Below are 24,240 nucleotides of genomic sequence, written 5' to 3'. Positions count from 1 at the left end.
AACCCAACTGCTTTGAATATTATTTCACTATAGTGATGATTTACTATTCCAAAATAAGGAATAATGTCTCTTGTCTTCTGCCATACAAATATTTTTTTAGGATTAAAAAATTATCAAACACTAAAAAAAAGCAGTTGTAATCTAAGACAACATCAGTACCTTTTGTCATTTAGGTATGTTTAAAACTGTGAAGTTAAATAAATTATAGGCTGTTCAAGTTATAGAACTGCAGAACCACTAAATTAAACTTTCAAGAAATCAACAAATTTTAAGAAATTATAACACACTATCATGATATAAATGAAACTGCAGATGCAGAAGCATTTAAAGCATCATCTCAAATACATCAAATGCCTTTTACACACATGCACAGATAAAAACTACTTAATGGATTCATTTATTTAATAAGTTGGGTACTGAAGATATAAAAGTGAATAGAATGGACAAAAATCCCTGTCCTCAAGAAATTTACTTTATGATGAGAAAAACACAATTAACAAAGTAAAAAAGTAAATTAAAGTAAGAAATTTAAAGAAAAATATAGTAAGTGAGAAAGAAGAGAGGTGCCAGAATGAAGAATGAGGAGAGTTATGGAAACTCCCCAAAATATTAGCAAGAGTTATCCAGAGGCTGAGATATTGAGGGTGACTTTTTTTCTTCCTGATTTTATTTTCCAGGCTTTCTACAACTCAGATGTACTACTTTTATAATTATAAAACTTGCTTTTAAATACACGTTTCCTAAAAATAGCTGCAATGTAGTTCATCTCATCTACCTTTGTACTAGGATGTTAACCATAGGGAAAGCTGGGGCTACAGTCTTCAGTGGCGATGCGCTGGGGCAAACAAGCAAGCAAGCCAATTCCAGTTACCAATCAGGCACCTACAACTTCAGCAGAAATTCTTTTCCATGTTCAATCAAGCCTTAGTTTAGAACATTTTTCCTGTTATGTTATACCCTGGACAGAAAGTGAAGTTATCAAAGTGGCAATGACTTTATTATTTTATAAAGGTAAACCAAAATTATCCTACGAGCTATCATACAATGAGGTTGATCTAAAAAAAGGCTGAAGAGTGAGTCAGTTAGGATGATTATAGCCGTGAAATAAATTGTGAAAGACGTCGATGTAGGTCATTGAAATTGTCCTTGGAATCGAAATGAATAGAGGAAGACAAGTAAACTCAAGAGTAGCAAGGAACTGTGTAATTTACTCAAGGGAAGAAGAGGTGTTATGTACTGAACCTGTTACATGTTAGCAATAACGTAGTCTGAGGGATAGCGTGGGCTGCAGCAGATGTGAAGGCGAATGCCCCTGTGAAATGAAACGACTCAGCTCTTAGAGAGCAGGATGCACTGCTGGGCCTTTAATTAGTGTCTGACATATTATTACTGAAAAGCAATCCCCTAGGTTTGTTTCAATTTATAAATTCATTCTGGTTGGCCATCATGGGAGGATATCTGTAACTGAAATAAATGAAAGTTATTTTATATCAAGATTCAGGATCTAGCTGTGTGGCTGTCTGATACCGGTCAGTGCTTTAACCTTCAGTGCCTCAGGCCTGTCACGTTTAAACTACAGGCTGATAAGATGATAAAGGGTATTATGGTAGTTGGCCCCTGTCATTACTCCTAATGAGAAAGTTACTGGGTGGTAAGTACATCTCCATATCAGTTCACTTCAGTCACTCAGTCGTGTCCGACTCTTTGCAACCCCATGGACTGCAGCACACCAGGCTTCCCTGTCCATCACCAACTCCTGGAGCTTACTCGAACTCACGTCCATTGACTCAGTGATACCATCCAACCATCTTATCCTCTGTCATCCCCTTCTCCTCCTGCCTACAATCCTTCCCAGCATCAGGGTATTTCAAATGAGTCAGTATTTTGCATCAGGTAGCCAAAGTATTGGAGTTTCAGTTTCAGCATCAGTCCTTCCAATGAGTATTCAGGACTGATTTCCTTTAGGATGACTGGTGTGATCTCCTTACTGTCCACAGGACTCTCAAGAGTCTTCTCTAATACTCTAATAATTCAAAAGCATCAATTCTTGAGCATTCAGCTTCCTTATAGTCCAGCTCTCATATCCATACATGACTACTGCAAAAACCATAGCTTTGACTAGACGGACCTTTGTTGGCCAAGTAATGTCTCTGCTTTTTAATAATGCTATCTAGGTTGCTTATAACTTTTCTTCCAAGGAGCAAGCTCTTTTAATTTCATGGCTGCAGTCATCATCTGCAGTGATTTTGGAGATCCCCAAAATAAAGTCTCTCACTTGTTTCCCCATATATTTGCCACGAAGTGATGGGACAAGATGCCATGATCTCAGTTTTCTGAATGTTGAGTTGTAAGCCAACTTTTTCACTCTCTTTCACTTTTATCAAGAGGCTCTTTACTTCTTCTTTGCTTTCTGCCATAAGTGTGGTGTCATATGCATATCTGAGGTTATTGATATTTCTCCTGGCAATCTTGATTCCAGCTTGTGCTTCATTCAGCCCAGCGTTTCTCATGATGTACTCTACATATAAGTTAAATAAGCAGGGTGACAATAAACAGCCTTAACATACTCCTTTCCTGATTTGGTACCAGTCTATTGTTCTATGCCCAGTTCTAACCGTTGCTTCCTGACCTGCATACAGATTTCTCAGGAGGCAGGTAAGGTGGTCTGATATTCCCATCTCTTGAAGAATGTTCCACAGTTTATTGTAATCCACACAGTCAAAGGCTTTGGCGTAGTCAATAAAGCAGAAGTAGATGCTTTTCTGGAACTCTCTTGCTTTTTTGATGATCCAGAGGATGTTGGCAATTTGATCTCTGGTTCCTCTGCCTTTTCTAAATCCAGCTTGAACATCTGGAAGTTCATGGTTCACATACTGTTGAAGCCTGACTTGGAGAATTTTGAGCATTACTTTTCTAGCCTGTGAGAAGAGTACAATTGTGTGGTAGTTTGAGCAATCTTTGGCATTGCCTTTCTTTGGGATTGGAATGAAAACAGACCTTTTCCAGTTCTGTGGCCACTGCTGAGTTTTCCAAATTTGCTAGCATATTGAGTGCAACACTTTCACAGCATCATTTTAGGATTTGAAATAGCTCAACTGGAATTCCATAACCTCCACTAGCTTTGTTCATAGTGATGCTTTCTAACTTGACTTCACATTCCAGGATGTCTGGCTCTAGGTGAATGATCACACCATCTTGATTATCTGGGTTATGAAGATCTTTTCTGTACAGTTTTTCTGTGTATTCTTGCCACCTCTTCTAAAATCTTCTGCTTCTGTCAGGTCCATACCATTTTCATCCTTTATTAAGCCCATCTTTGCATGAAATGTTCCCTTGGTATCTCTAATTTTCTTGAAGAAATCTCTAGTCTTTCCCATTCTATTGTTTTCCTCTATTTCTTTGCACTGATCACTGAGAAAGGCTTTCTTATCTCTCCTCACTATTCTTTGGAACTCTGTATTGGTATATCATTCCTTTTCTCCTTTGCCTTTAGCTTCTCTTTTCACAGTTATTTGTAAGGCCTCCTCAGACAACTATTTTGCCTTTTTGCATTTCTTTTTCTTGGGGATGATCTTGATCACTGCCTCCTGTACAATGTCGTGAACCTCCACCCATAGTTCTTCAGGCACTCTGTCCATCAGATCTAATCCCTTGAAATCTATTTGTCACTTCCACTGTATAATTGTAAGGGATTTGAGTTAGGTCATACCTGAAATGTCTAGTGGTTTTCCCTACTTTCTTCAACTTAAGTCTGAATTTGGCAATAAGGAGTTCATGATCTGAGCCACAGTCAGCTCCCAGTCTTGTTTTTGCTGACAGTATAGAGCTTCTCCATCTTTGGCTGCAAAGAATATAATCAATCTGAATTCGATTGATTGCCATATCACTTGCTTCCAAATCAAACTCCATGACATACTCAGTTTCCAGAGGGGGAAGGTGGAGGTGGATGATTCAAAGTAACAGTGTCCAGCTGACCACCTGCTAAACTGCCAGCCTGGAGCAGTGACTACTACCACATGTCCTACCTGAGTATGTCGTGGGGGTGCCTCACCCCCAGCATCCCCCACATCAGCACCCAAATCTGTTGTAGACAGAGGTAGGAGGACCCTGGCAACTCACCTAGAAGCCTTCCTAGGGAGGAGGCAGCATGTGAGCCAAGTCTTCAAGCCTCTGGGGGCCTATATCCCATCAGACCTCAGCAAACATAAATTCTAAGCTGAAATTTGTAGGAAATTAGGGACAGCAACTGCAGGCAGTGCAGCCCAAGTGTGGGCCCTTCTGAATGCAAAACCCTGTGCGCCTACACTGCTCCCACATGGATAAAACCAACTCTGGTCTCATCATTTCACAGGAATTAACCAATAAAAGGGGAAGAAACTATCAACTTAAACTTCTTCTACCATTTCCTCTTTAAAAAAAGATCCTCCCTTAACATCATACTCAGCTTCAGTGCTTGACTCATTTCTCTGCTTCTCTTTAGAGCAAACTTGTTGAAAGGGTTTACTGTACTTGCTTGTGTCTGTGTCCTCCCCTCCCATACATTCCTGACTCCCCAGCCTCTGGCTCTTGCCTCCACATCCCCACTTGAACTGCTTTTGTCAGTGTCACTTATATTCTGCTGATTGCCTAATCCCACTTTGCTGCTGCTACTGCTAAGTCGCTTCAGTCGTGTCCGACTCTGTGCAACCCCATAGACGGAAGCCCACCAGGCTCCCCTGTCCCTGGGATTCTCCAGGCAAGAGTACTGGAGTGGGGTGCCATTGCCTTCTCCAATCTCACTTTACTCAACCCAAATCTCACTTTACTCAACCACCCAGGAACATTCAACACAAGCAACTACTTCCTTCTCCTTGAAAGAGTCTTCTCTTACATTCCAGAACATATGTTTTTCATATCTCACAGGCTGTTCCTTCTCAATTTCCTTTGCTGATTGCTTTCCTCTGCCTGACTTCTAAATACTAGGGTTCTCCTCCTCCTCTCTTTTTCCTTACTCTCCACTCTCCCAAGGCAGACTCATCTGTCTCAGTAAAATTTAAAACCATGTCTTTTATATCTCTAGCCCAGACTTTTCCACTCATCTCAGCTTCCTATTTGATATCAGCATTTTATACACTGTCATTTTATGCACCCAACTGAGAAGTCTTGACTATGCCTAAACATGTCCCCATCCCTCAGCACCCCTTCTCTTGCATCTCAGCAAAATATCACAGCCGTCTACTTGCCTATTGAAGCAAATCCTAGAATTCATTCTTGATATTGTTCTTTCCTCTTAGTCCACATTCAATCTATCAGTAACTCTCAATTATTTTATATTGAAAATACATGTTGAATGAACTCTCAGTTTTCCATCTCCCACTAGGTTAGCCCAGGGACCACCAACTTTCACTTCAAATGAATATGATTGTCCCAATTAAAAGAGGCCACCTTTTTTTTTTTTTTTTTTCTATTTCAGCCTCTTCAGTGGTATCTACATAGTACTGATTTAAAATTACAATTGTATTTTTGGATTTTACAGATCAGAAAATCCCATCCACCTTAAAAACAGCAAACAAAAACTAGAGAAGAAAAGGAAAACTAATATTGGGTAGCTTTTAGTTTTTATTTGCCAAGTAAGAACGTTAAAAATTATGGTGATCATGATAACAGCAGTAATAACTCTTTATGAGCAATTAGTATGTGCTAGGCAGTGTGCTAAACACTTTTTATGGATAATCTTTTTATTCCCACAAAATATATTCAAGGCAGATGCTATTATTAGCAGCCATTTACATGTGAGAAAACTGGAGATCAGAGAGACAAGTCACTTCTCTAAGTTCTCACTGTGAAAAAAAATTGTATTTCCACAATTCTTAAATACTAGACACACACAAGAAAGAAGGTAAATGTAAACTTAAAATTTTTACTAGTATTACCATGTGAGAAACTTACTACATTGCTCTTGTTTTTCTCCTTTCACCACAGACTAAGAAAAACATTATATTTGTTCACAGAGGGTATCTAGAAGCCACTGAATTAACCTGTGGCTTAACTGACACCACAATGTTTAAGGTTGAAGGTCCACTCTAGAACATTTCACTGAAGATCCACTGATAAAAAAAAATCACTTAGCTCCTTCCCTAGTCCTTTATCATCCCAACTGGTTGGCAGCAAATGATTGCCACTAATACATGTGGAGCTTGGCAGGTCCTTTAAGGAAATATTTGAAACTTCTCCAAGAACGCAGCTTTCAAGGCCAGTTGATGGCATTTGCCTGCATAGTCAGTACTTCCCTTTTATGAAACACGGTACCCCAGGGAGTCGGGGCTTTCCTGGCACCAACTACTCATGCCAAGACCAAGCAATGGGCACCAACAGCTTCTTTTTCTGCTGCCTAGACCCCAACTCATGAATTGGTTCAAAAGTCAGAAATACACTGGCTATTTCTTTAGAACAAATCGGGAAGTAGCAGTTGGGGCAGGATGGGGGATCAATACCCCCGATTGTTGGATGTCTCTCAGTTGACTAAATGCCCCTTGTAGGAAATAAACTCTACTAATGATATTTCAAATGAGTTACATTGAATTGAATCTAGGCTACCAAATAATACATATATTTACAAAAATAATATAATTTATTCTCTAAAATAGTAGATTTATTGGTCCAAGTACTTCTACTGACTCAAACTGATGAAGAAAAACAGAATCTGTGAAGACTGCCTTTGTTAAGCATCTGTAGAGAACAGATGTCAGTCTTCTTGCCCAATCTTTTAGTGACAGCTCGATGGTTATGAGTGGATATCAGATGAGCCCCTGGCACACATAAATAAATGCCTTCAGGATGCCTTAGGGCAAGGGTTAGTACAACATGGCATGCTGTCATGCCATGGCATGGAGGTCAAATTCCACCCTCTATTTTTATATGGCTCATAAGCTAAAAATGGCTTTCATGTTTTTAAATGTTTGGCAAATCAAAATATTTTGTGACAAGTGAATATGATGTGAAATTCAAATTTCAGTGTCTACAAGTAAAAGTGTTACTGAAATAGAGCCATATTTGTTAGTTTCCCCACTGTCTATGGCTGCCTTCATGGGGCTACAGCAGAGTGAGTCATTGTGACAGAGGCTGAACAGCACAGCATAAAATATTTACTATCTGGCCCACCACAGAAAAAGCATACCAACCCCTACTGTCAACTCTTCTTCGAAATAATGAAAAAACATAGGTAACTCAAGTGTAGAACAAGGTTAATATAACTTATTGTACTGTAAATATGCCTCCAGGAAGGAAATAGTTCAGGAGGAAAAAAAAAAAGCCTCTGCCAGTCTAGTGAATTCAAAATCTATAACCATAGCTTTTTCAGTCCTTTCAACCATATAAATTGTGCTGCGTCCTATTTTAAGAGGAATATAATTCCATCATTGTGTACGTGTGTTTAAAAACGAAATTTCCACAAATGGTCCCAGAGCAATGTATAGTTGAAATCCCTGTATAATTGATAGAACCTGAATTGGTAAAGTCCTGGGTCTCTGTAAGTGAATTTACACTTGTAAGGCCATATGTGCTAAGTCACTTCAGTCATGTCTGACTCTTTGTGACCATATGGACTGTAGCCCACCTCTGTCCATGGCATTCTCCAGGCCAGAAAACTGGAGTGGGTTGCCATTTCCTCCTCCAGGGGATCTTCACAGCCCAGGGATCAAACCTGTGTCTCTTATATCTCCTGCACTGGCAGGCAGGGTCTTTACCACTAGCGCCACTTGGGAAGCCCGTATAGCAGAAGTCAGATTCTCTGAAGGCCTTCACTCCCATTCTCATTGAAGTAGTTGCTGAATATTGAAGCTAGCTAACCAATTTAATTTTTCAACCTAGGTTAGTTTCAAGATGAAAAAAACATGTCTGTAGCTTTGGATTGGATAAAAAGTTAGTACAGCATGATTGTTTAACAATGAGTAACTGCTTCAACATACTTTGTGCATAAGACAGTCTGAACTAAAATGTTCTTTAAAAACACAAAAGAAGTTATCTCCCAATCTAATTCCCATAGGGACTGGAAGCATCCCACCATTAAACAGAGCTACCCTGTGTTTCACTTATTAACCTCCATAAACATGCATTGTGTTGCCTGAAAAACTTGTAGGCAGGAAACTTTACAGAAGAACATCATCGCTTTTCAGCTGTGGAGATTCTGCAAGCTATTAAATCAGGGAAGGGAGGAAGAAAGGAATAAATGGGAAGAAATTATGTTTCCAATAGAAAGTATTCATGATTATGACCTTTTGCTTCCCAAATTGAGATCCACAGAGAATTATTTGCCACAAGGTATTAAAAGGTTTTCCACAACCTAACTTAATTTTGAAATAAGTTTGAAAATTATCAAAGTACTGAGATTTCAATACTGTTGCACATTTCAGAGCCATTATTATGCTAATAAGCACTGTGAATCTCCACAGGCAGGATGTAAGTTGCCCAAATTTATTTGTGTAGATTCTCCCAAACATGTTTTTCTAACCCACTGCTCAGGAAACATGCAAATTGGAATCACCGACTCTGTCTTTGATGTCTCTTTTCTTGGCTCTGTCTAGCCTGTTTCTCCCTGACTCTTCTGATACCTTAGCATGGGGGAAATAAAGCTCTCCCAAATTAAAAGTGTTTGTTGCCATAAACCAATGGATCTGAGATTATTTATGACAAATCCTTTAACTAAATGTTAGACTGTCCAAGAAATGGTTTTAAGGAGCCAGTTCTCACTAGGGAAATGTTCATTTTACTTTCCCAACCATTTTAACACAAAATACTAAATAATATCAGACAACATTACTCAAGTTTGAGAGGGGGAAGTCTGAAATTCATTTGCGTACCCCACTGGGACATTAAAATAACAAGGAAGAGTCTGAAAGTCCTTCAGGGCTGGAATGAATTCAGTAACCTCCCATTTCTTTTGGATTGCAAATCTGTGGCCAATTTTTTTGGCCCAACATTTTGAAGGACCCATTGCCTCTGTCCCCAAAGAAGATGTAGGAAAACTGGAAGCAGTCGCACACATCCTAGGAGACAAGTGATGCCAAATGAAAGCGGAACACTGAGTTTGCAGCAAGTCCAAAGAACAATGCAATAACTGAGCTCTCTGCAAACTCAGCATCGATGTACTCTTTGTAGAGCCTTTTAAATGTAAGGCCAACTTTTCTCAGCTACAGTCTTCCAGAAGAAAGTTGTCTCTTGGTTTAACTAAACCAACCATCACCTCTACATGATTTGTATGTGCTTGGAAACACATACAACTTGCAGTGATTACAAGATCCTCTTCTGTTGCCCAGACCCTGAATTATAACCAAGGCCACTTTCTCCTCTGTTAAAGAATTTCTTTCCCTATGTCAGCCTGAAAACCTCAACAACTGGGCTTTTAAAATGCTAATCTTTTAATAAAACAAGTGAAAAAAAAAAGAGAGAGAGGAAATAAAGCAGATATAACAATTTATAAACATTAATAACAACTACTACCCGTATTTCTTTTCTTTTAGGAAACTTAGAAAGTTTTTCTGTATTATTCCTTATTTCTCATAGTATCCACATGGTAGTTGGTTTTGGGGGAAAACTATCACAATGTCTGGTCAAATGGGATTACTTAAACAATCTGCTTTGGACTTAAATCAGGAAAAGTTAATTTATTGATTTTTCAACCCAATGAGTTCATGATTTTGCCTTAAATGAAAATATAATCACCCCAGAGGAGATCAAAGAAAAACCAGATGAGATTATGTTTTTGTGAAGTTAATAATTTGGCTTCTTTTCAGAGGACTTACATAGGTTTTCACAGAATTTATAAGCTCTGCCATCTGGCAATCCAACTCTGTTGACAGAATTGTGAATAGGTCATATTAACTATGGTATCTACACAGTTGCATGTCATCAATGCTGTGTCTTTCCGAAGTAGAAATACTTAAAAGAGTTCATGCTTAGAGACTCTGATACTGGTAAACAGTGTTTTAACTAGCATTAAGTGGGTAGTTACTTTATATAAGACACCTTGCTGAGTATTTTACCTGCATTAGTTTAGCCTACCCTCACAGTGACCCAATGAAGTATATGTCCAATTTACTTGCATTTTATATATGAAGAAACTGAGCTTACAGAGATTTAATAACTTGCACAACAGAAGAATTTTTTTCCAAATTCATTAGCAATTATTTAATTTTGCGGACCATTTTTTATGGTATTTCAAATCCTTTTAGAACGTTTATAATTAGTCAGATTGACTCTGGTGTTTGATGGTTGATCAGGCTATACCTCCTTTGATTTTCCACATAAAAACACACAGATTGCTAGTTTGTGGCACAGCTGAGATTTGAATCTGTGTATGGGTTTTCACTACCAGGGCCCTGGTCTACTATGTCAAGTGATCTCCCACTACTAAAATGTAGAACATAATTAGGTAGAAGATAGTGTGGTGAGTGGTTCCTCAAAAAATTAAAGAATCATCATGTGATTCAGGAATTCTACTTCTAAAGCATGTACCAATTGAAAACAGGCTTGAACAGATACTTGTACACCCGTGTTCACAGCAGCATTATTTATAGTATTCAAAAGGTAGAAATAACCCAATGTTCATTGATGAATGAAAGACTAAATGCAAAATGTGTTATCTGCATACAGTGTAGACTATTTTTCAGCTTTAAAAAGGAATGAAATTCTGATACATGCTGCAGTATGGATGAACCTTGACAACTGAAATAAACCAAACACAAAAGGACAAATAATACATGAGTCTACTTTATAAGGTATCTAGAACAGTTAAAGGGCTTCCCTGGTGGCTCACATGGTAAAGAATCCACCTGTGAATGTAGGAGACCCGGATTCCATCCCTGAATCAGGAAGATCCCCTGGAGAAGGAAATGCCAATCCACTCCAGGATTTTTGCCTGGAGAATCCCGTGGACAAGAGGAGATTGGCAGGCTATAGTCCATGGGGTCTCACAGAGTCAGACACGACTGAGTGACTAATATATGCACACAGAACAGTTAAAATCATAGAAACATAAAGTAGAATAGTGGTTGTCAGGGGCTAAGGGGATGAGGGAATGGAGAACTAATGTTTAATGGCTACAAAACTTCAGGAAGATTAAAAAGTTCAGGGGCTTTCCAGGTGGCTCAGGGGTAAAGAATCTGCCTGCAGTATAGGAGCCTAGGGAGACGCAGGTTAGATCCCTGGGTTGGGAAGATCCCTTGGAGGAGGGAATGGCAACCCACTCCAGTATTCTTGCCTGGGAAATCCCGTGGACAGAGGAGCTTGGTGGGCTACAGTCCGTGGGGTCCAGAGATAGATGGTGGTGATGGCTGCCCCTAGATGTACCCCCTCAATGCCATTGAACTGTACACTTAGAAGTGGGGGAAATGGTACATTTTATTATATATGTTAGGGTGTTAGTCACTCAGTCATCTCCAACTCTTTGTGACCCCATGGACTGTAGCCTGCCAGGCTCTGCTGTCCATGGGATTCTCCAGGCAAGAGAATGGGTGGGCACTGGAGTGGATAGCCATTCCTTCTCCAGGATATCTTCCTGACCCAGGGATCAAATCCGGGTCTCCTGCACTGCAGGCAGATTCTTTACCATCTGAGCCACCAGGGAAGCCCATATATATTATACCACACACACACACACACACAAAATAATCAGAACTTAGGTTTACCCTAAACCACAAAACAGTAGTATCATGTATGATCTACTTGGTAAGAAATGACTTAACAATAATTAACTAAGCAAGCCTTCTGCTCTTCCTCAGCAGCTATAAAGCTTATACTTCGTTTTCGCTAAATAAAGATCAACATAAGTAACTAACAGAATGATTCTCTCAAGATCAGTATCAGATGGACCAGCATGAAACAGAAAGTGTCAGGATGAATTCCATCAAGAATAGCTTATCTCAAAGGACATCCACTAACATCTTATTCCTTAATTACCTTTGAAGTAAATCAAAACATTTTTTCCATGAGAAAGAAATCTTGAAATATTACTTGGGAAAATGGGTGCAAATTTTCCTCAGATGTATAATGGGAATAGTAAACACTTTTCCATCACATCTTGGGATTCTTTCAGCAATATTTTAAAATAATTAAATTGGTTCGTTTAAGTGCCCTAGATTCTGGCTCCATTTGATTATTTATATAAAAATACAGAGATCAAATATGATATAGGCATTAATGTTCTTGGATCAGTCAGTGCTTTTTGTCATTGTTTCTTGGTTAGAAGCCTCATAGCAATCAAATAAAAATTTTCCTTGTGCTCAGTCCAGAGCTATGAAAGGAGCCAAATCTACGTTACAGGATTTACTCATTTAAGAAATAACCAGAATGTCATAATTTTTCTTCCCAAAACTCAATGATCTTATAAAAAAATAATATGGCAATTAAATAACCCTTTTCATAATATACAAACTCATTCTCATCAGAATGTGGAGATACAGGCAACTGGTCATTTCCTACTTTGTCATTATTTGGACTTTTTCTTGTGCTTGAACTATTCTGTTATTACATGAGTGGCTTCCTCACATTTTCCAGGCTTTACCTCAGGTGTTACTTACTCGGGCCAGCTCTGGCCACACCCTATCTGAAGTCTCCTCACCATCACCCTGTCACTCTCCATAAGGTCCTCAGATCCTTCCCTTGGTGGCACTTGAACACTGTCTGAAGTTATCTGGTTTGTGTATTCATTAACTAGTTTCTTGTTTGCCTCCCACCATTAGAACAAGAGCTCCGCAAAGGCAGGGAAGGGGCATCTTGTACCCTACTCTGCTCCTCACAGCCGGCGGAGGCATGGGCTCGTAGCAGATGCATTTGTTTTTCTACTTGTGTTTACAACTCAGCATGTAAACGGACTCAGAGTCTTGCCCTGGGAAGCGCAGACATACTGTTATGCACAGCTCTTTTCTCTAAGGATGCTACTGTAGGCTCATCTGCTGGGGGCCAGGACAACAAAAGTGGTGACCTAGAGTGTATTGAAAGGAAAGCTACGATAAACCTAGACAGCGTATTAAAAAACAAAGACATCACTTTGCTGACAAAGGTCCATATAGTCAAAGCTATGGTTTTTACAGTAGTCATGTGTGGATGTGAGAGTTGGGTCATGAAGAAGGCTGAACTCTGAAGATCAATAATGTGTTGCTAGAGAAAACTCTTGATAGTCCCTTGGACTGCAAGGAGGTCAAACCAGTCAATCCTAAAGGAAATCAACCCTGAATATTCATTGAAAGGACTGATGCTGAAGTTGAAGCTCCAATACTTTGGCCACCTGATGCTAAGAGCCAACTTGTTGGAAAGGACCTTGATGCTGGGAATGATTGAAGGCAGGAGGAGAAGGGGATGGCAGAGGATGAGATGGTTGAACGGCATCACTGACTCAATGGACATGAGTGAGCAAACTCCAGGAGATAGTGAAGGACAGGGAAGCCTGGTGTGTTTCAGTCCATGGGGTTGCAAAGATTTAGACACGGCTGAACAACCACCACCACAGAGGGTGTTAAGAAAGAGCTGCTTGCTCCTTCTGCCTAATTTCACTCCAACCTAGTTTTCCCAGAGCCCCTTAAAGTTACTTTTAAAGTGATACCTGCTTTCTCATTTGCCACAATTCCTTGGGGGAAGTAACTTTCTTGGGCACTCCATGAAATCAAGGGCTGGCTGGATTAAAGAAGATTTAGACCTCTCTATTTTCTCATTATCATGCTATCCTAGTACCTTAAAATGACACATACCCCTAACAAGTAACAAGCATGAAGCTGGTCTGTCTTTCCTCCTCTCTTCTCTGAGGACCAGCATCATGTACAACCTTAGCTATGAATCTGTAGGGACCACAGTGAACCAAACACATGAAACCCAAGTCTTTTTGTCTTCCTATTTTAGACATGGAAAAAATCAAGTAACACCCTCTAGATCCTTGACTTTACAGCTTGAAAGAGCAAAGCAAGGCTACAGATATGAGTAAAATTTTCTTAAGACCATTTTCAAACCATATAATTCCAGGGTTCCTCTGCAGTATTTTGTATAGGTAGTCATGACACATCTCTGAATTGATAATGAACAGCTGGCAACAAAGCATCTTGATCGGCCAGGTATTTGTTTTTTTTAAAGGGTTCAAACAAAAACTCAAAAACTAAGACCAGAGCAGACTTTTATTTGTTCCCCAGCCATGGCAGATAGCTAATTGTCCCCCTTCTTGTATAACAAAACAGAATGCCTTATTTTTAGAAGGTTCATGGCCATGCAAGATAACTAACTAAACTTCTCAGTCTCCCTTGTAACTAGGTATGTAAGTGTGAGTGTAAGTGACAAGCAACAGGCAAATCACATCCTTAAAAGGAGTGGGCTTGGTCTCCCCGCTCTCCCCCTTCCCATGGCCAGGATGTGATGTGGTGCTGAGCCAGCCTGAGGAATGAGGGTGGCAGTAACACTCAGGCTATGAAGGGCTAGAAAGAAGCCAGCTTGTCAGAGCCAGAGTCCCTAACCCTTCAGAGTCACATCTCACCTGGATCACTTATGCCTAGATTGCTAACATGAGAAAGAAAAACAACCATCTTCTTTAAGTCACTGTTAACTTGTAAGTTTCTGTTTAGCAAAGTTTCCTTGATGGTTCAGATGCTGTTTCATCATTTTTGCAAAGTGCCTTTAGGATCTCAAAATGATGAACTTCTGGAGTTGAAAAAGAACTTCAAGTTTACTGCCCTCTCCTCTCAGTTGATTGATGAGGAAGTTGAAGGTAAACTTCCTGAGCCACACAGGTAGCTGAGAGGAGGACTAGGGCTCAAATCTCCTGAATTCCCATTCATTGTTCATTTCCTTTGTGGTCCAATTAACAGAACTATCTGGAAATGATTCTGGGGGCTTCCTCTGGGGCACCTGGGCAAGTTACTAGCTGGGGTCCAGGGCCACCTTTTCCCCAGACAACCTAACAGCATATGCCTATAAGGCTGCTGTAAAGTTTCACTTTTCTCCAATGAAACTGATTCTTTTTCCTACGACCTAGCATTGTGGAAATTGGCAAGGACCCGTAGGAATATGTAAGTTGGAAGCTCAGAAGGCACAAACTTGCCTCACTCCACTCTATAATATTATAAGTATTATTATTCACATGAAATTTGATAATATAAGAAATTTTCTGTACCAGGGGTAGGTTCATCTGTCAAGGGAGCAGCACAGAGAATTATAAATCATTTAGTTTCAAGGTCTTCTATTGAAACCAGGTGCCCACTCACAGCTCCCTTTGGACAAAGGGCATTGGTAGAGTCATGATTAAGAAAGCTGTCCAAGGTCCCATGGAAAGTGGAAGGTAAAATCCAGCTCTTAGTATGCAAGGTTATGCTCAGGCTTATCCTTGCATTTCTACCTTTTTTAAAGGTCTTATTGGGTTGGCAAAGAAGTTCACTCTGGTTTTTTCCTAAGATGCTATGGAAAACCCTGAAGGAACTTTGTGGCCAATCCAGTACATGGCAATTTATTTATGAAGTGAGGAGCTTATATCTGAATTCTGTAAGTTCTATATTTATATACAATTAGTGAACATTTCTCACCATCATCATTTTCATCAAACACTGGTGGTTTGCTTGAAGTGTTGGCTCCCATAGTCGAGTCTACCCAGACGTGGACCTTCCACTTACATTATTCCAACAGAAACATTCATCTTCACTCAAAAGGGGTCTGGAAACCTCAGCTAGGTATCTGGGAGATAAAAAGAAAAGGAATTCTTATGATATGGTGTACTAAGGTGTACCTGATTACAGACAGTAGCTGAAATTAAGTTAATCTGAACCTCTGCAGTAAAATGTTTCATTCTTGAAAATGACAATTTCCGAAATAACAGAGAATATCTAACATCTGGGAGCACCCACTACATGGCCTCATCAGAAGTGGACCTGGACTTATAAAGAGGGAGGAAAGCAAAATATTTTTCTAAGTGTGAAGACAAGTTTAAAATGAGGTCAGCAGTGCTTTTTTAAAAAAATTACTTTAGGCCATGCTGTGTGGCCTGCAGTGTCTTAATTCCTCCGCCAGGGATTGAACCTGGGCCCCTGTAGTGAAAGTGCTGAGTCCTAACCACTGGACCACCAGGGAATTCCCAGCAGTGCTCTATGTAACACATATAAAAGAAACATTGTATTATGATTTTCTATATCTTTGAGAAAATAGGTTAATTATAAACATTTTTCGATGGGTGATCAAGTTAATTTTCAGTCATAAAAAGACATCCCCTCTTTCCTCTGACCCTGGAAGTTACTATAATATCAAAGGCACAAGTTCTGAGTTTGGGCTTGACCATGCCAGCAAATCGCAGAGTTTCATGGAACATATTTCTTTTCTCCCCTGAACTTGAAGATCATAACAGTCCTCACCTCAAAGACAAATGAAATCACATTTAATTTGTGATAATACTTAATGTATTTTCACAGTACAGGTGCTCAATAATTGTTGGCAGCTAGGAAGCTCGGATAATACGCAAGAGCTAAAAAGCCCTGAAAAGTGTATATTTACAGCTTTGATCATTTTTAACATAATTATAAAAACAACTTTACTTTCCTGGAAACTGGTATGGAAAGCTGACACTGATAATGGCTTTTAAATTGCCCATCTCTCAAGTGGGAGAAACAATGCCTTCTGCAGAAATCACAAGCTTAGATGCCTACAAGAGCCAGAGGGAAATGCAAATGAATGAGCTGGACCAGGGGGAAGATATTACTGCCTGCTGGGACACTGGCGACCTGCGAAATCCAGCCTCCATCAAAAAGATTGTTGCTAAAGTGCAAACACAGGCCCTGGGGCCAGATCTTTAGGTCTACCCTGCAAAAGGATAAAAACCTAGATTTTATATAAAACAATATTTAAAAGTTCATATCAGCCATATGACTTGAGCATATCTCATGCATGGGACAAATATGGCTCATCAGTTCAGTTCAGTGACTCGGTTGTGTCTGACTCTTTGCGACCCATGGACTTCAGCATGCCTGTCCCTGTCCATCACCAACTCCTGAACCTGCTCAAGCTCATATCCATTGAGTCGGTGATGCCATCCTACCATCTCATCTTCTGTCATTCCCTTCTCCTTCTGCCTTCAATCTTTCCCAGCATCAGGGTCTTTTCCAACGAGTTGGCTCTCAGCATTAGGTGGCCAAAGTATTGGAGCTTCAGCTTCAGCATCAGTCCTTTCAATGAATATTCAGGACTGATTTCATTTAGGATGGACTGGTTTGATCTCCTTGCAGTCCCAGGTACTTTCAAGAGTCTTCTCCAACATGAGACAATCTGTGTGAGGCAACTAGCACCATGCCTGGCACATAATTTGCAAAGTATTAATATTAGTTATTGCTACTTTTATTAGTGCAATATTTCCTTATCATGTATTATTTTTTAATATGCCACCTGTTGATTTCCTCTTGAACTTTTTGCACATGACAGGAATACAAGTTAGAGTCAGAATAGAAAAAAGTGTCCCAAGTGAACCTGGACTAAGGATGAGTAATTGAAAAGGAATTTGAGTAGCCCCTATGCAAATCTAGAAGAAAAGCTCCTTTTCCTATTAGAGGAAATGTAAGTAAAGCCTTCATTTGGAAGGCAGACTCATTAAGGAAATGCTACTTTTCATAATGAAAGCCAACTGCTGGCAAAGTGCCTTCTGGACTTGAAAAAGCAGCATTAAATGGAGAGCAAAGACAGAGTCAGCAATTAGGAAGCAAGAGATTAAATAATATGGGGGAGGGGAGGGAGGGGCAGGAGGTAACAGGTGGTTGGAGGAAGCTCAGAGGGGATGATGGAGATGAGAGAGAGAGAGAGAAAGAACTCAACTGTATCTCTGGGCTACAAACAAAGGGTTTGTAATCCCTGAGGAAGAGAGTGAGGAAGAAGTGGGTGGGATACTCTTAGTATTTCCTTGCAGGCTAGGGAGAAGCAATGGAGTGCCCTGTGTGTTTCATTATTGCATTCAGAGCCCAGAATAAGTGGGGAATAGTAAATGTTGAGCCACAGATGACATCAGAGAGGCTTAGTCCTGAAGAGAACATCAATTTTAAGGAGTTGTGATTATTAATATTGCAGACAGGGGCTACATTCTCTTCAATTTTGTGAGTAAAACCTCAGTACACATAGCTTTCACACCACACTCCAAGCCTGCCACTCTTAGATTTTTCTTCACATCTCAGGCTTTTCTCAAGTAGCCCATCTTCCCACAACACAAAGTGTACTAAGCACTGACCTTGTAACTTGTCAGGTCAGAAACAGAAAGAGGGATATGATCACAATTTGCCATATTTCCGAGTTCTGTTCTGATGTGCAGACAATTTTGTTTACCAAAGATCCAGTGATGTTCTTTAGTGTAGGAAGAAAATATGTAAGCAGGGAACCACTCTTGTTTGGGGGATGGGCAGAAGACTTGGCCTATTAGGTTGTAGCTTATCCATTGTGTTTAATACACCCAATCCTGTCTAGAATCGTCTTTCTCTTTTTTCTCCCTTTGTAGATAACCAAACTGGTAACTTTCCCTCATATCCAGAAAGAAATCAACTTTTTCCTAGCAGGCAAATGGAGACACATCTTTTCCATTCCACTGAACAGGGCCCAGAAGAGCTACAGGCCTTTCCTACCAACCCCCACACCCTTTCCTAACCTGATATTAACTCTGCAGTGTTACGTAAGCATCATTTTGAGATATCAAGGGGGCAATCACCACCCATGGAAACGAACATCCTACACAGAAAATATAAGAGAAACAGCAATGTGTCTTATTAAGGAAATGAAGGAGTTTCTAGATTCCCCCTTGACCTGGCCACTTATCAGATTATTAACTGTAGACAGTGTTTGACCTTTGGCCTATACTTTGGGAGGAGGTCAACAGGTGAGCTGCTCCAAGCAGCTCAGGCTCCCTAGGTAAAGAGGTGTCTTCTGCAGGAAGAACCTATGCTGTGATGCAAAAAAGGTGTAACTTCCGACAGAACCGTCTAGTTTTATTCCCACAAGATATGCACAGACATAACTTATTTTGTTTGCATCTGAACAACAAAACTGCTTAAACAGAGGCAAATTTAGAAACACAAGAAAGAAAGAAAATATCCTGAAAAAAATCCAAGTTAACATCACTTGCAGTTAACTATTACTTATAATTCATCAACTTTTGCTTTATCATTTTTATATATTAAAACCTATAGGAAAATAGTTTTTCCACCTCAATCTTCATGCCAAATTCATTCCGCTTCATACTTCCCCCAAACAGCTGCGATTATGAATGTGATTGTATACATTTTACAGACTACTTTCTGTGATTTTACACACATAACGTGTCTTTTAAAATGTCACCTAAGTGACATCAGACAATAGGTATATTTTGCATCTTACTGATCATTACTTGTGCTATCTACAAGTATAATGTAGATTATACATTATACAGCTCTGATTTCTGCTTTTTAAGTGCTGCATAGCAGTCCACTGTATGACTCCATGGCACTTGGTATAAAACCATTCCAATTCTTCAGCTTTGGGGCAGGTGTGTGTGGGGGGGCGGCGGGGGCGGGGGGAATTCTGGTGGAGATGAAGCCAGCCATCAAAGGCAATGTTGGCTTGTTTTGAGGCTGGATAAGAGTAACAAGCAGAAATATTGATACCTCCCACACTTACCCCAGCAAATATTTATTGAAGTCTCTCTGTGTCTCTACCTGAGCCAGAGGCTGGTGGACAAAGTGGAGTACACATTTCTAAGAAGCTAGGAATGGTCCCTATCAGCTTGTGGTGGGTCATCCCGACTGCCTGCTTTTGTCTTTTTTCTCTTTCCTTTCAACTTCCTGGCTTCCCACCAGTGCTCTTAGTATGCAGGTTGATTTAAAAGGAAAAAGATCTAGAGCATCACTCACCTAGCTCCGTTATCCCTTCACGCCTTCGGAGAAGCTCAGACTGGTGCTTCCACCCGGGGAACAGGAGCTAAAAGAGCAACTCTGAGCAAGAGGAGTGAGCGGGGAATGGAACCTACCAGCCTGGGTGCCCCGGCGGCCGGTGTGAGCGCCGGGCTGGGCGGAGGCGGGCGGGCACCTGCGGCTGGGCTGCCGAGGGGTCCAAGCGCCAGCCGAGCGCGCAGCTCCTCTGGGAGGGGTGGCTCCAGGGCGGAGGCCAGACGGCGGCCGGGCGGCCCCAGGCGCCCTGCTCCGCGGAAGCGGTCAGGCCGTCTCCTGGGTTCCAAGCTGCGCCGGAGGAAGGCGAGGAGGAGGACGGCGCGGTGGGGAGCTGGCGGCGGGGTTCCGCGGCGACTTGGCACGATCGGGAGCCGCCGGCAGGCAGAGCACGCCTCGACTTCCCGGACCGAGACCCGGTTTCCCTGAAGTGACCCCCTTCCCCGCGCAGGAAGCCCAGGCGGCGCCGGGGAGGAAAGTGGATGTGGGAATGGCAGATTCTTAGACTTCCTAAGGGATGTTACGAAGATCCAAGAGAAGGTTGAGAATTTTATAGATCCTGACCTGCAGGATCGTTTAACGATTCCGGTTTCACAGATTTCCCCGTTTCACAGCTGGGGAAATTGAGACACAGAGAAGGAAAATGCTTGTCCAGTGTAACAGAATTAATGGAGAGAACCTTTTCTAGACCCGGATCTCTTGGCTCCCCGAGGCCCCGTGTTTAACCTCAGTCCCACTCGAAGTTTCTTTGTTCTCTTCCATGGCAGCTCCCTCTATCTCCCCTCTGTAATAATCAACACGCTTGAAATAACTTCTTAACGTTTTCCCTCTGACTCAGGAGTCACACACAGTTAAGCCATTGGAGAATTGACACATAGGTTTCTTTTCTTTCTTTTCTTTTCTTTTTTTGGATTTTGAAGATCCCCTGGAGAAGGGTATGGCAACCCACTCCAGTATTCTTGCCTGGAGAATCCCATGGACAGAGGAGACTGGTGGGCTACAGTCCATGGGGTCCTGAAGAGTCAGGCAGGACTGAGTAACTTACACTTTCACTTTTCATAGTTGCTTTACTGTATATAAAATAGATAACTCCTGGCACATAGGTTTCTTACGGAAATGACCAGGGTGTGAGAAGGTGGTCAGTGGTGAGGCAGGGAGACCAGAGGGTGTAGGTCTAGTCTAAGAGTGGGTTGGAAACAGTTTATATTCAAGTCAAGCGTTCCCCTGCAATGTGAAAATGCCAGCTCTGTGTTGCCAAAAATTCAGATTTTAAAAGAGAAGCTAGAAATGAGAACTTCTGTGTGAAATCTCCCGTCATTTATAAACATTGGCAAATTTTAAAAATGTTTAAAAACTATGTGGGTCCAACAAAATGTGTCTGTGGCTGAAATGTATTTTTTCAGACTCCACTTTTTAAGATTTGTCTAGATATAAAATTGCACAGAGTCCTGGAACCACCTTGAGGTTCAGTTTAGTTCAGTTCAGTCACTCAGTCATGTCCAAATCTTTGCGACCCCATGGACTGCAGCATGCCAGGCTTCCCTGTCCATCACCAGCTCCCAGAGCTTACTCAAACTCATGTCCATTGAGTCAGTGATGCCATCCAACTATCTCATCCTCTGTTGTCCCCTTCTCCTCCTGCCTGTAATCTTTCCCAGCATCAGGTCTTTCCCAATGAGTCAGTTCTTTACATCAGGTGGCCAGAGAATTGGAGTTTCAGCTTCGGCATCAGTCCTTCCAGTGAGTATTCAGGACTGATCTCCTTGCAGTCCAAGGGACTCTCAAGAGTCTTCTCCAACACCACTCATGGGTACAGTCTATCCTAGGAATGTAAAACTTGACCTAACCTTGAACTTCAACTGGCCTACTCTCTCCTTTGACAGTGGAGGTCCTGAGGAAGGAATTTCCTAAAACCCAAACAGTGAGTTGGAGGCAGAACTCTGTAGAAATTTACTTTATATTGCCAGCTCCTTATGAAAACCTGTTTGAGAGAGGATCATATGATGTAGCTGAACATTTAAAGTGGGATTTTGGTCAATTTCCAAAACAGGACAATCCAATTTAGAAAAAAAAATTTTTTTTTAAGAATTTATTTTGGAGGAAGGCATGTTATTTTTAAGGCACAAATCAGACACCTGACTGAAAATACATTGTTTTTACATAACATCTGGTAGTTTCCAAAATACTTTTGATTGTCTTCATGGCATTAGAGGGGCAGTACAGACTTATTGGACCTATATTTTTATCAGCCTCTCTCCACTAGGAGATAACAATATCCATTTTATCACTGAGAAAACTGAGGTTGCAACAAAGTGGGCTGCAACTAGAACGGAAGTCTCTGAAAGCCGATTTTGGTGACAGTATAATGAGCTTTGGAGTTTCCAGTTTTAGTAAAGGGTGTAAAGCTCACTCCTATCAGCTATGATTGATGGAGGATTAAATGAAATAATATATATAAAGCAGCATAGTATTCTTGCCTGGGGAATCTCATGGACAGAGCAACCTGGTAGGCTACAGTCCGTGGGTTGGAAACAGTTGGACATGACTGAGCGACCAAGCACAAGGAACGCAGAGTAAGTACTCAGAAACTGGCCACCTTAAGGCTGTCATTTTAATTAGCAGGCTGCCAGATTCTGCCCCAGTACTTTTCAGATATCTTTTGGCTTCCAGTGTGATGCAGTGGTTGGGACAATCCCTTGGAGTAGGAAATAGCAGCCCACTCCAGTATTCGTGCCTGGAAAATTTCATGGAGAGAGGAGCCTAGGGTGCTACAATCCATGGGGTCCCAAAGAGTTGGACATGACTGAGTACACATGGTTTGTAAATATTTTTTTGTCAGTACAGTAACTTTTTCTTAAAACTACTCATCAGTCCTAATGTATTCAGTCATGTAAAGGCTTGGCATACCCTGGGTTTTATAGAAAAAATATTGATCCTTATTCTTGTATCATATATAGTCTATCAAATGCAGACCTGTTTCAAAGAGCTGATTGTGTTTTAACCTTTTCTTTACTCATTCACTCATATTCTCTTGTCCTTATTCCTATCTTAAAGCTGTTTAAGGAGACTGCCATCAAGCAGTTAGTCGCTAGAGTAGGACACGACTGAGCGACTTCACTTTCACTTTTCCCTTTCATGCATTGGAGAAGGAAATGGCAACCCACTCCAGTATTCTTGCCTGGAGAATCCCAGGGACAGGGAAGCCTGATGGGCTGCCGTCTATGGGGTCGCACAGAGTCGAACACGACTGAAGTGACTTAGCAGCAGCAGCAGCAGCAGAGAGACTAACCCAGCCAGATACTTTGGAGCCCCCTCGTGGGTAAGAGAATGAAGTGACCAGTAAACCAGTGAGGAAGTCTTGTCCAGACAGATTCCCAGAATTTTTTTGTTTAATGTTTTTTTTTTTTATTGTGGTAAAAGTCACATACTATAAAACACACTGTTTTAACCATATTTAAGTATTCATTTCATCGGCACTAAGTACATTGACATTATTGTACAACTCTCACATCCTCCTTCTCCTTAATTTTTCCTAAACTGAAGCTCTCTCCCCATTAAACATTAAGTCCCCATTCCCTTCCCACCACCCTACCACCCCAGACCCCTGGCATCCTCCAGTATATTTCTGACTTTCTGAATTTGACTATTCTATTCTAGGTACATTGTATAAGTTAGATATCCAGAATTTTTAAAAAAAATGCTTTTTTTGAGTCATGGCTTATAACACAAACACTAATACTGTACCAACCCAGCCATGACATTTTTGGCTTGAAGCTGTCCACTGGGTTCCACCACATTGATAATAAAGTGACACTTTTTTTCACCAGTAGGTAAAACCTTATTGCACTCATCTCACACGCTAGTTAAGTAACGCTCAAAATTCTCCAAGCCAGGCTTCAGCATTATGTGAACCGTGAACTTCCAGATGTTCAAGCTGGTTTTAGAAAAGGCAGAGGAACCAGAGATCAAATTGCCAACATCCTCTGGATCGTCAAAAAAGCAAGAGAGTTCCAGAAAAGCATCTCTTTCTGCTTTATTGGCTATGCCAAAGCCTTTGACTGCATGGATCACCACAAACTGTGGAAAATTCTTCAAGAGAGGGGAATACCAAACTACGTGACCTGCCTCTTGAGAAACCTGTATGCAGGTCAGGAAGCAACAGTTAGAACTGGACATGGAACAACAAGACTGGTTCCAAATAGGAAAAGGAGTATGTCAAGGCTGTATATTGTCACCCTGCTTATTTAACTTACATGCAGAGTACATCATGAGAAACGCTGGACTGGATGAAGTACAAGCTGGAATCAAGATTGCTGGGAGAAATATCAATCACATCAGATATGCAGATGACACC

General features: G+C 40.9%; 1 protein-coding gene across 1 annotated transcript in view; it reads right to left on the bottom strand.

The window, feature by feature from the left end:
- The window catches only part of STK32A (serine/threonine kinase 32A), a 137,859-nt gene extending 117,523 nt beyond the window's left edge, over positions 1-20,336 (bottom strand). Inside the window, exons 1-2 of the mRNA XM_061423904.1 lie at positions 19,854-20,336; positions 15,534-15,681 (exon numbers count right to left, since the gene is read on the bottom strand). Coding sequence (XP_061279888.1) covers positions 15,534-15,585 — 52 coding nt within the window. The 5' untranslated portion in view covers positions 15,586-15,681; positions 19,854-20,336. The remainder of the gene's footprint in view (positions 1-15,533; positions 15,682-19,853) is intronic.
- Positions 20,337-24,240: the final 3,904 nt, after the last annotated feature.

Source organism: Bos javanicus, chromosome 7 (assembly GCF_032452875.1).
Source record: "Bos javanicus breed banteng chromosome 7, ARS-OSU_banteng_1.0, whole genome shotgun sequence".
Taxonomy (NCBI): Eukaryota; Metazoa; Chordata; class Mammalia; order Artiodactyla; family Bovidae; genus Bos; species Bos javanicus.
The sequence above is the reverse complement of the archived record's forward strand: the minus strand, read 5'-3'. Positions and strand labels throughout refer to the sequence as shown.